We start from the raw sequence: 13,048 nt of genomic DNA, 5'->3' as shown, positions 1-13,048 counted from the left end.
TGACTCATAGACATCCTCATTTTCATAATATCAGAGAAAACAACTCTTTAAATCAATCATAACCCTTTATCCCAATTGATACATTCAGCAGCCCAATAGGATCAGGCACAGCTTGCAAACTGACCACTTGTGGTCGTCATTAATGTATCACCTTTAACTCATGTGAATTAAATTAATTTCAAGAAGCAGCCCATAATATGTTTGCAGTGAATATGCTTTTCAATAAAGCATCTTTACCATTTAGGATTGGGGTTAGACTTAGAATGAGAGGATTAGATAAGTGAAAGATTAGAGCAGATTTGAAGTGAATCTGGAGGATGTAGAATTACCTTACTATCTTTACAAAGCTATTAACTTCAGGGGGGATAGAGAGAGTGCAGGAGTAAGGACAAGAATATATACCCTTAACAATAACAGGTGCTTGCCTTCCCTTGAAGGTACACAGCCATGAGTGAGGTAAAATGACTGGAGAAAAAAAAAAAAGCATAAAGAGAAACCCCTCCTAAAAACAAAAAATAATAAAAGAAGAAGTCTGAGTTAGGGCAGGAGCTGGAATAAAAAGGGAGATGAGGAGTAATATTGTGGAGCAAGAGACTGAGTTGGAGAGAGAGGACTAAAAAAAGAAAGAAATTTTAGGGTGGAATGAGGAAAAGAAAAAAAAGAGAGAGAGAGAGAAAAAAAATGAAGTTGAAGGGCCTCTTTCAGACTATCTCTGTTCTCATATTATACCACATGTACAGCCATATGCAGAACCAAATCTCCTGATCTCAGCTAGGCAATGGCAGTTCCCCATGACTGAGACTGAACACAGTCCACAAGGCCTAACTTGAGTTTCCCTACTCTCAGGGTTGAACTCCACTCAGTTCTATTACAGGTTTCCCCTGCCTTTTCTTTAAAGATGTTCAAAGTTGGGAGCTCAGAAAACTACCCTTCATGAGAACCTATGCCTCTGCAGAGTTGGTCTAAGGACTGGCCCAATCAGGAGGTTTGAGAATGGGGGGGGAGGTCGTGGGGGTGTTTCAAGGGTGCCCGCGTGGCTACCTTCCTTATTGGGTCTGTTGTCACGCAGTCTGGGAGGTCGCACACCCGCTGGGTGATCTCAGGCAGGCAGGCAGCTGAAGAGACCCCCCTCCGGGGTCTTTGGGTCCTTGCTGGGTCTATTCCAGGCCTCCATTTTTTCTATATCTAGTGTATGACTTAGCCCAGATGGGATATTTATGTGGCAAGGTGCAGAGGTAAGTGGAAATTATAGTCAGAATGCAAGAGATGTGGGGAAGTTAGTGGAGGCAGAGAAATGGCTTAACTCATCTTCACTGCAGATATCCTGTGGGGGGCAAAAGCCTTTCCTTATATCTTTCTGGAAATGGAGACCAATCCTAACTGATGCCTTAAAAAACAATACCAGGTATTGCAACTAGAGCCTCATGGGTACTGTGTAAGTGTTGCACTCCTGAGCTACATCCCCAATGTCTTAACTACTTTTCTCATGATGTGGGAAGCAGAAGTCAGTAAGCAGCAACCAGAAAGTAGCAGCAGCAAGCCTTCCTTTCCCCTTTATCTCTATTAGGCTACAAACCTTTTGGGTGTTGCCACCCAGACCCCAAGTGGTGCTTTTATCTTCAGAAAATCCATTCAGTCACATCAACTATGCCAAATCCAATCGTGGGCTAATCTAGTACCATACACCCTTAATCCCAGTACCACACACCCTAGATCCAACCTGTTTGGTAAAGCCCCATCTATGAATTCATGAGGCTTTGGGTTGGAGGTGGGGTGGGGAGACAGCTAGAGAGAAGCTGTAATGTGTGACTGATGCTGCTTGTTTGTGATCCAAAATCAGCTGGTCTTAGGTGAAAATCATTGTACATACCCCTTCCTTTTCTTTTGGTCAAATTGCATTCATTTCATGGGAAATTTAGCTCAGGCTATAGGGTTACTGTGTATGGCTGTAGAGATTGTGCTCTGCAAAAACCCAGGTGGTACCATTTGTATTCCATGAGATGATTTGAAAAATCACTGCCCAGAAATCTTTTCATGTCATTACTACTGGAGTCTTATAGTTCTTGCTCATTAATAAATAATTGAATACCTTTTAAGTGCCAGGTATTGTTATATGCTGATTATTTGTCAGTGAACATGATAGTCTGTACCCTTGGAGTTGGTACAGGGATAAGACTGAGGGTAACTATATAAACAAGGTCAGTTTAGATGTTATAAAGATGAAGTTGCACATGTTGGGAATCAGGTAAAATTTTACTTGGAATGTCTGAGATATATTCTTTTATCCTCCAATAATATCCAAGACCATATTCTATAAATGTGACAGTTAAGCAGGATTGTCAACTGGGTGGGTCATGGTACTACCCTGGGTACTATATCTGGTCTCTGGCCATTACTCTTGGATGCTGCTCCCCACTCGCTTCCCAGCCACCCCTAAGTGAGGAGTTGTGCTCTACCATGCCCTGCTGCAATGATGTTCCTGCCTTGGAGCCTGCTGACCACAGACTGAAATCTAATGGGACAAATTAAGCTTCTGTTCCTTTAAATTGTATATATTGGGTATTTAGTTCCAGTGACAAAAAAAACCTGATCATTATAATAAGCAACTGATGTTCTGTACCTACTTTCTTTCTTTTTCTTCCAAAAATTATTATATTATTATATATTCATTGAGTATTTGATAGAATTAATAATTTCTTTATAGATTTTGTACTTGTCTTTAGCAGGATGAAATGGTGTTTTCATAGAAGGTGATTACTCAACAGTCTAAGTAGAAAATTTTATTATATGATAGTTATAAAATTAAGAATATTTTTGTAGTGGCAGAGAGAGACTTGCAAATTGCTATGGCTTATATCCAGATGTCCTCCCAACATCTTATGCAGTCATAGGTGGGGTTTTCCAGAGGTGTCTGGATCTAGGATATGTAATGTTGAGATCAAGGGTGTGATGCTGGGATTGATTCATGGTGTGCTGTTAATATTAAACCTGCCCCACTCTAGGTGTGTGTACTACCTGCCCTAAGGGTAGGTAGCCTGGATAGGAGATGAGGGGCAGAAAGAGGTCACTGTGTGTCACTTATTGCTTGCTCCTTGCTGCCTTCTACCTTTTGCCTACCATGAACTATTTTTCCTCTGTGATGCCTCTTTGCCATGCCACTCTGCCCTGAAGCCAGCTAACTATGAACTAAATCATCTACAGACTAAGCTAAATAAATCTTTCTTCCTTTAACTTTGGGAGCTGGGTATTATTTTGTCCTAGCAATGAGAAAAGTAACTAAGGCACTTTTGTACACTTTGACCCTTGTGAAGCATATTTTCTAAGATCTAGGAGAGTCCTTTAAGTCACAAATCCCACTAGAGCATAATTTCCTCATATATCCCAGTTAAATATAAGTAAAATATATTTAGGTACCCTTGGCATCCCTAACGATTTCCTATAAAGAAATGTGTAGGTCTATTTTCTGGATCAGAACCTTCATTTCCTTAGACTCATTCATTTTTATTACTTTTACTAGTGAATATTTTCTTCTAAAAATTTTGTTGTTCTTTTGTTTTAAAAACTAAAAGTCAAGGTTAAAACCAAATCAAATCAAATAACAAAACCCAGTATACTCTTGACAATGCATAGAAAATGATCAGAACATATTAAGGTATTGGTACATAAAGTGAGCCTATTCTTAGGATAAGGACTCCTCAATGTACTACCTCAGAGGACCTTCAATTCGAACAAAACATTCAGAAAATGAAAAGTCACTATTAAGGTTGCCAAAGGAAAACTGAAATTGAGAATGTTAAATTGACACAGATGCTAAAGATCTTTTGGTTTCTAAATTACAGATTTATAGCAAGAGGACATACTGCAAACATTTGTTCACTTATTTATTGTTATAGAATATGTGAGATCATTTTGGAGGGAGTTGATTTGGAACTTCCGAATTAAATATAAGACTGTAGGAAATAAGAACGCCACAATTCAGGTTTTTAGCCTTCTGCTATGTAACTATTGATATGCTGCTATTCATGAAGGCTCTGAACCTCACCTTATTCCTCCTTAATCAAGGTTCATAAATCCAACTTTCAAGGGCAGCAGTAAAAATAAACTGAGCCAATATTTTGGAAGTCTTCATTAACATGAAAGCAGCCAACACGATCAAGGTGTTGTTATCATTCCATTAGGAATTACTGGCTTCACATTCTCACTTTGTTCTTTGGGCAGACTAAAAGCAAATGGAACTGCTGGTTAGCTGAAATGGACACTGCACAAAGGGTTTAACTTACTTCTTTCACAAACCACTGACAAAAGGCAGGGCCAATCCATTCTCGTGCATGAACACCACAGTCTATCCAGACAGCTCTTTTGTAGGCTCTTGATTTCCTGCCCAGCTGAAAACAAGAGTATTCATAATAAACAACACAGGCTTTTATTTCTGGATTGAGTGACCAATATAATTTAATAGGGTTTCAGCATAATTCATCACTGTAGTTTGGTACAGTAAATAACACAGTAAAAAGATAAAGAAATACCTTATCTGTTTTGGAAGTCCAGATTTGTTTATGCAGGAACAATAACCTTATTGCCCTAATTACAATCAAATAACTAGAAAATACACAAGGAAAAGGTAAATCCCTAAAATAGGCTTGCTATTCTATTGTGATATAGTATATGATTATAAATAAAAAAGCCAAATTTCTCCTTTCATTCTCCTTTCTTCACTTCTCTACCATTTCCGTGTTTCTACCTGCCTGTCTCTTTCCTCTCAAAGAATCAGAAATGTCTCCAAGGAACATTTTTTTTAAGAACTAGCTATATTTTATTGGTGGATAAAACCAAACTTTGTTAAACCACAAAATGGAAAGAAAACAACTTGATCTGTAGAATCAAGTAGCAGATTAAAAAAAAAAAATCCTACTACATCATTATTACTTCTAACCTAGTTTGTAATCTAGTAATCAGTAGTTGGCTCTTGGCATTATATTAATAGAGAATCTAGTTTTCATTAATTCATCCAACTAACACTTCTGGAAACCTTTTCAAATGTGAGACATTTGGCTCAGGCCTGGAGATTCAAAGATGAAAAGACAAAGAATTTTACAGCCTAGTGGAGAGGGCCGAAAGGTAAATATTCAATCAACATTTATGATGTGAATATCTGTAAGTTACCTTAGGAAGATGGGGATGTAATGTCAAATTTTCTTGGGGAGTAAAAGAAAGTTCCTCAGAAGAGGAGTGCTTGAGTACTTGAACAAGACTGGAAGCTTTCCTGGTAGATAAATTGGAGGAAGGTATCTTAATCTTGAAAGTGACTCTGAGGATACCATATATGAGGAACTGCCCATGGAGTTTGAGGAAGGAACACCACAAGCTGAACAAAGAGCAGAAAACATATGGAGACCTAGCGTGTGTGTGTGTGTGTGTGTGTGTGTGTGTGTGTGTGCCTGCATGTTTATGTTAGAGAGCTCACATGGATAGCAAAATGGAGGATAGGTTAGAGGATGATATGGCCAAGGATAGACACCTACATGTAGAATATTCAGATGAAATTTAGGATGCAGTTTCATCTCTTGTGTAGTGTGCTGGAGCTTCATGTGTTCTTGGATCTGTTTTCAGCATCTCATGATGTTACTTCTTCAAGGCTGGCAACTTAAATAGAAGTTCAGTACTGAGGCCATTGTTGCAATAATACAGGGAGAACAGGTAGAGGGAAGTTGGGGCAATAGCAGCAAGGATGAGGGAAGAGGTGTATCTGTGTGTGTGTTGGAGGGGGTGCTTTGGGCAATAAATTTAAGTTAGTGATTAAAATAAAAGAGAACAGATTTGAGCCATATTTATTGTGCCATCCTGAGTCTGGGGTGCTTTTGTGAATATCCAGGTGAGAGTATCAAGTAGGCAATGCTATCTGAATTTAAAGCTGCAGGGAAGGAACTCCACTGCATATAAAGTTCTGGGTCACTATTGATAATATGGAACAGAGGTTGGACAGAATTTGTGTAGAAAAGTAGAGCTGAGTATACTGGAACCTAAAGAAAGGATGCAGAAAGAGGAGCCCATGAATAAGATCTGAAGAAATGGTAAGAGATAGGAGGAGAATAAACTAGGAGTCAGCAATGACCTTGGCAAGGGAAGTTTTCAAGAAATTGTGGGCACAAAAGTTAGGAGTCAAATTCTGAACAGAAAGGGAAACCGAACTATAGGTAAATAGTCTTACATGTTTGGCTAAGAACATATGGAAAGCTATAGATCAGTACTTAGAAGCGAATGCAGTATTAGATGGGAATAATGCATGTCTCTGTAAGCATTTGTATAGTTTTGCATTGGGTCCAAAGTAGTACCAACTTGCAAATGATTTGCATCAGTAACTATATGGATGTAAGAAACAATATTCTCTGAAATACTGTGACAAAATAAAATATGGCTTAAAAACTGGAGGGATTTTTTTCCTCTTAAATTATCCTATGTTACATGAGACATCCATGATAGATCATTTTTGTTTCCTCCCTATAAGTCAAAGTTGAAAAAAGATAAATGCTGGTAAACATTTTATATTTAGTTAACAAATTCTTTTTACCTTTAAAATAAAGAGAGATTTTCCTTCATATGATTTTCCAATGGAGAACATATGAATTAGTCTTGAATGAGTTTTATTAAGATGATGCATCCAACTCTGAATCTAAAAGCAGATAAATAAAACTCATGTTGTATTCTCTTACAATAGTAGAATTTTTAGAGAACAAAGGTAATAGGATAACAGTAGATCTCAGATTTCAAAGGGCATACAGAGAAAAAAATGAAGAAATTTTTCTATTTTTTTGAGAGATATAAAATTACACTTTATTTTCTGCCTTTACAGAGAGTAGTTTATATTTTTCCCTCTTTAAAGCATGACCTCTAACATATGTCATTAATATCTTGATGACAAGGTTTTATAGAAAATTGATGTGTTGGGTGTCTTTCTAAAAATGAAAATTTATTTTCATTTTTTCCCAGAAGTAGTTAAGAGGAAAAGAAAATAACTGTATACAGTACAGTTACATTCATTATTGGGATCTTGTACCTTTACATGACAGGTCTTGGTTCTCATTTTTTCCCCTTGTCCCTGCCCTCCCTTCACCTCTTCCTCCCCTACCCATTTACAAACACTTTATTTCCATTTTTTGTTTCTCATGTTTTTTTCTTTTCCCTTATTCCCTTTCCCCTACCCTTCCCACTTTCCCTACACATTTAGCCCCTTTCTTCCTATTTCACATTGTCAATTATCTCATTAGAATCTTATGTACTATTATAGTTTATTCACACCAGAGAAACTATTTATTATTAAAATTGCACATATTATAATTTGCCACTGAAAAAAACATGCTATGAAAAGGCATTATTTTTTTTAACTTAAAGGTTATTTTGAACCCAAGTTGGAGGGCATACTCTGAATATTTCCTTCAGCAACAGGGATACATTTGCATTGATCCATTTGCACAGACTTATCTGTTATCAGGAGAAGGTGTATTTGGAATGGATGAATAAAATGCTTAGAAAAAAGGGTAACATTTATGACTTAAAAGCCTTGTAAAGATTGAAGAAATAACACAAAAGTGTCCCACTGTTCTTTGAGGTGAAAGGGTCTGTGCTGAAAAAAATTTTGGGGAAGTACCTGTATTTTCTTTTTATTCTATTCTTATTTAATCTAATGAGCAGGGTATGTACAAGCACATATATATTATATTTTTTAATATGACTTTTTTCTAGGCATGTTAATAGTACTTCTGTGTGCCAATGTATCTAAAATTATTTCTTGCTTCTCATTTAAAGTTTCTAAGTATACTGAGACATGAAATATGTGAAAACAACTTTGAAAGGAGAGTTGACATCAAAAGAATCAAAAATACTTTTAATAGGAACTCATTAATTCTGTGTCTAGTACAGTATTCTCTTGTTTAAATCAGGGGAAATATGAAAAATGTACCGATTTGTTTATTTTGTCAACACAATGTCTATCTTATCTATTTGGAGGACTATTTGCCTGCCATTCTGGATATAGTGATAAACAAGGAAGAAACAGTTTTCCCTCACGGAACGTGCAACTTATTAGGACAGAAGGGCATTGGTTGAATAATAACACAATTACATAACTAAGAGCTGTGAAAGGCATCACCTTTGTATACTATGGAGTTGGGTGATATGTTGGGGGTTGGTGGGCAGAGGGGTTTGCCCAGACTGGAGAGTAGAAATATCTTCCTTCTTGCTTAAGCTGATATTTGAAGACCAGCAAGCTGTTGTCAGGTGCACAGTAAAGGATGTGTGGTGAGGATGAGGCTGCTGTGAGTTTTCTAGATAGAACACATAACAGCACGTTCAGAGGTCCATAGGTGCCACCAATGAAGCTTGCCCTCTGGGAAGTTGCTGCTTTGCCAAGGTTCAAGATAAATCTACTGCATTCCTCAACCCAAGCCTTGCCCTGAAACTCAGGCCAGTTTTACTTTCTGTGCCTTTTCATTTAAAACATTTACAATTGTAAATTTAACATTACCTTATTCTTCCATTGCACTTCCTATGTCCTTGTAGGGGTGGGTGGGGAAAATCAGGTAAAGTTCAGATTATTTTGCTTCTTCTTATGTAGCAGTAAAAGGTACAATGGAAGAGATGTGTGAACTGAGCTGCCTAAGCCATAGAAGATTTATATGGGGGCCGGGGATTTAGATCAGTGGCACCACACCTGCCTTGTAAGAACAAGGTCCTGAGTTCAGTCCCCAGAACCAAAAACAAACAAACAGAGTTATATGTATTCTTCCTACAGCCACTGTCTGCCTTTATGTTTCTTTCCCAATCCTTATACCTAAATACAAAGATGAACTAGGAAAAAACACAGAAAAGCTCCTTTGATTACACACTTCTTCTAAGGAGTGATAAACTTCGTAATTATATTCAGGGAGAGATCTTCTACTTCTCTGAGTTTGCACGCTGCTTCCATTTTCTAGTGCTTTCTGAAGATCTTCAATGAGGATTCTGGATTTGAAATAATAGAAATGATGAAAAAAGTAAATTGAGTTAATATAAAAACAGACAATTCCAAAAAAATAAAATCATACATGACAGTGATAAAAAAGTAACACAGAAGTGTCCCAATGTATCATTGTGTGAATGGAAAAAGAAAGACTGCCAAAACTGACATTTCTAAAAATACCAAATGTTGAGAAAGTATTCTTCTTTAGGAAACAAAAATTATTGAATGATAAATTTAAAGAGTAAAACTATAGGTAAATGTTCCCAAATAATAGTAGTACTCTATTAACAGCTACCACTGAGTGAGCAGCTACAGCCAATGATAAAACAAGCACTTACATTTACTTACCAGGAGCAAAGCACTATGCTATGCATTTCATGAACACAATCTTGTTAATTAACCTATGTGGTAGTTCTATTATTATCTCCATTTTGTAATTGGGGAATTTGAGACTCAAAAGGGTTAAAATTTTGCCACTGTTACTGCAGTGACCAGTGCAGAGCCAGAATTTGAACTTTGAATGTGAACCCACATCCTTGTGACTCCAAGTCCAGTGTGACACAATGAAAACTGAGCCTCAGCTGTTCCTTCCCTCATTTTCTTTCCTGTTGCTGCTACCTATTCACATCTGTATCTTTACAGAGAGACTGTCCTCAGACTATCACCCAGCACACTTGAGCCAAGGCTCACAGAGAAGAGGGAAAGAACAGAAGAAGCTACAGTTCTCAAGAGGCAACTCAAGTGCTCACAGCCAGAGAAAGTTAACTTGCTGTCAAACTATATAAAAATGCCAAGAGAAGAAAGGCTCAGCTAGTCAAATGAATGCATTGCAAATTGGAGGTGGAGGCCAGGGCGAGGAATCCCAAGCTCATTCAATGGGTGGAAGCAGATGCAGGAGTATCATCAGTGTTCACAATATTCATGTCACACTTAATGAGAACACCATGACTTAGCAAGGTACTTCATTCATTTGCAATGTTTAAAGAGGTAAAAGAGCCCTTCAGTGATTTTCCTGGGCTGGCAGGTTGCTGAAAAGCATGTTTTATCTTCCAAAGAACTTGTTGTTTGATGGTTTAAATGTTATTAGAGTAACATGTGATAGCGTCTTTAAATGACTTTCAAGGCTGGTCTGTCTAAGCCAATCAATTAAAAAATTTATCTAGAGTCATCCAAATATAAACTTTTTGTTCCATGAAGGAAGTAAATTTACTTGAGGCTATGGAAGGTATATGACAGTCCTTTTTGACTTATTATTTATTGAGTACCTGCTGCAGACAAAGCACTAATAAGGAGTTGACCATTATGTTATTGTTCTTTTTTCTGCATCCATTTTTTACTTTAAAATTGGAAATGGTTTGGAAATCAAGATGAGGAGAGATGGCACAAAGCTTGGTAAATTTTCTTGGCAGCTACTTGCAGTGGCTTAAACTGTGACTGGAACATTAAGTTGTCAGCCTAAACATCATCAGAATTAGCTTTTCTTTTTCTTGCTAAAGGTAAGAAAGTACATGATTAGGTGCCTAGGCTAAAGAACTTTACGACAACGCTGAGGCAGGTCTTAAAGCCAAATGAGTTCTATGTAAGTGTCCAAACTGGGTTGTATTAGGAGAGAATCTCAGCTGTGCAGAAGAATAAGGGTTTGATTTTGAATGAGGTGGTTGTAAACTGTCTCCTCACTCCAATTATGGCAGGTAATCTTCAGACATATTTTCCTTCCAGGACTAGTTCTCTAGGTTACTTCTTTCTTTCCGAGGAAGCAAAGGAAAAACAATGTAGATAGAGTTGTCCAAATGAGCAATTTTCACAAAAATTTCCTTCTGAATGTCCAGTTTGAAAGGTCTGTGGTATTATGTTACAGCAGCTCCAGCATACTAATATAGGTCTAGTCACTAAGACTGTACCCTGATACAAGCTCTTAGAGGCTGAGCTTGCAATTAAAAACAATTATATTGAAAAATAAGGCCCAGACTCATTGTCTTTTTACAAGTTGACTAGAAACCAGTATGCTGATGATAAACTTTGAAATAGAGTACCAAAATGGTCTTTTAAATGATTGCATTTTCTTATTTCCTTCAAATTGATTAAGATTCCTACCCCAGTTGGGTAGGAATTTTACATTCCTAAAATAACAACTAGAGCTATTAAAAGTTTTCCAAGCGATGTCATGAGTCAGGACAAAACTACCTCTGCAAAGCTTCCAGGGTAGGGAGTGCCATTATAAGTGGAAATTTCATTGCCAATTTTTGCAGGTATTTTTGAAATAACTAAATTTTTAACAGCAACATGAGTCATCTCATGGAGAGAGGTTGATCACCGAGGGACCAGACACATGGGGTCACATTATCTCTGCTTTGTAGATCACTATAGTGATACATTATGCATAGTTATACAGAGTAAATGATAATCTTTTGAAAATACTCCAGGCTACAATAATAAAAGTCAATGAAAATGATCTCTATCTACCCTGCCCATGGAATTTAATTGACTCTTATGTGTTATGATCTTGGGAGCAACAAAATGAGTAATTCTAAGTGATTATTCTTCATAAGGAGACACTGATTTAAAATAATCATTTTTTTAGACTCTATGCTCTGTGACACAAAGTGTTATATTTTATTCTATATCAGTTCCACATGACCTATATTTAATAGCAGAAAATAGAGACTTGTTAAAGTAACTGGTATATTTTTTTCTACTGAACAATAATTAATGACATGTGAGTTGTTACTGGGCACCTATAGATATAATTGCCAACCATTCAGAAAATCAAAGCACGCCTTCAATGCTACAGCAAAGATTAAAATGTGTTCAATATGAACAATAGGTTTATGTACATCTGTGATTCTATCTAGAATTATAGCTCAAATACCTTTCTACAGAAAGCACATTGGTACTTTAATAAGGCTGTAAATGTTTCTCTGGCAAGGTAGTATTTGTGTGGACCAGGATGTCCCTGCCATTTTGCACCTTTGCTCCAGACTTCCAAAAAGTCCATGGCCCTCACTGTTGACTCACAGAGGCATCAGCTCACTCAGGCCTTCCCAGACACCATCAGGGATTCATCTGCTAGTTTTGACAGTATAATGACTGGCTAAAATGTTGGGGTGGTTAAGGACAGTTATTTACAATTACGCCTCTCAGCCCTGAAATCCTAGGAGTTCCAATGAAAACGAAGCCATTACTTTTTATTTCATTCATTCATTACACTTCTGTTCCTCTTCCCTGATCTTCTGCCAGCCTCTTTCTCTCCACCATCCCTTTCCCCTGTGTCTGCTGGATGCCCTTTTCCATTGTTAACAAACTTCCTAAGTCCTCCTCTTTTCAGAGAACTCTTCCTTTTCATATTCTTGCCCAACTGGAAATTTGGCTATTAAGGACATATTTCCTTTTGTGGACATCTATCCCCACACTCTGTTTCTGTTTAATATGGGCCCAAAGGGAGGAAAGTCATCGGTCTCCTGGACCCTTATCTCTGCTTCTTCACTGATCTTCTAACTTTGGGAAAGGTCATCCTTTCTTCAGCATCACACAACTCCTTGTACTTCTCTCTAACTCTTGGCTGTACTCTTTTTCTGTACTCTTGTCATCAGCAGAGGAGGTTCAAGACTGTACTGGTTATTCTGTAGTGGTTTAGACCTTCTTTTTTTTCCTTTTCTTCCTCCCTCCCTCTGTTCCTCCTCCTTCATCCTTCTTGTCCTCTTCCTCCTCCTCCTTCTTTCTTCCTCTCCCCACTACCATTCTTTCTTCTTTCTTCAGTAGTGGGGATTGAACCAACCAAGATCTTCATGCTGAGCTATATCCATAGCCTTTAAATTCTTTCTAAAAATTTTTGCGGGAGACAAGTCTTGCTAAATCCCAGGCTGGGCTCTTTCTGGAGCCTCAACTTTCTCACTAATCCAATCATTCTATGTTACTATTCAACAAATTCTCAACTCTGTACCAGTGTTATCTTCTGTCTGAAGCAACTAGTTTTATTGGTTCTCACCTTGGTTTTTTTTTCCTTGGAAGAACTTTTCAAAACCTGTTTCTTTTTTTTTTTTTTTTTTTTATTTT

General features: G+C 37.4%; 1 protein-coding gene across 2 annotated transcripts in view; it reads right to left on the bottom strand.

Moving 5' to 3' along the window:
- Positions 1–13,048, bottom strand: part of Cpa6 (carboxypeptidase A6) — a 341,537-nt gene that overhangs the window by 99,989 nt on the left and 228,500 nt on the right. For both annotated transcript variants that reach the window (XM_010611478.2, XM_010611477.1), the window contains exons 4-6: positions 8,883–8,997; positions 6,569–6,670; positions 4,281–4,385 (exon numbers count right to left, since the gene is read on the bottom strand). In XM_010611478.2, coding sequence (XP_010609780.1) covers positions 4,281–4,385; positions 6,569–6,670; positions 8,883–8,997 — 322 coding nt within the window. The remainder of the gene's footprint in view (positions 1–4,280; positions 4,386–6,568; positions 6,671–8,882; positions 8,998–13,048) is intronic.

Source organism: Fukomys damarensis, unplaced genomic scaffold (genome assembly GCF_012274545.1).
Source record: "Fukomys damarensis isolate Sample0158 unplaced genomic scaffold, DMR_v1.0_HiC HiC_scaffold_5, whole genome shotgun sequence".
NCBI lineage: Eukaryota > Metazoa > Chordata > Mammalia > Rodentia > Bathyergidae > Fukomys > Fukomys damarensis.
The sequence above is the reverse complement of the archived record's forward strand: the minus strand, read 5'-3'. Positions and strand labels throughout refer to the sequence as shown.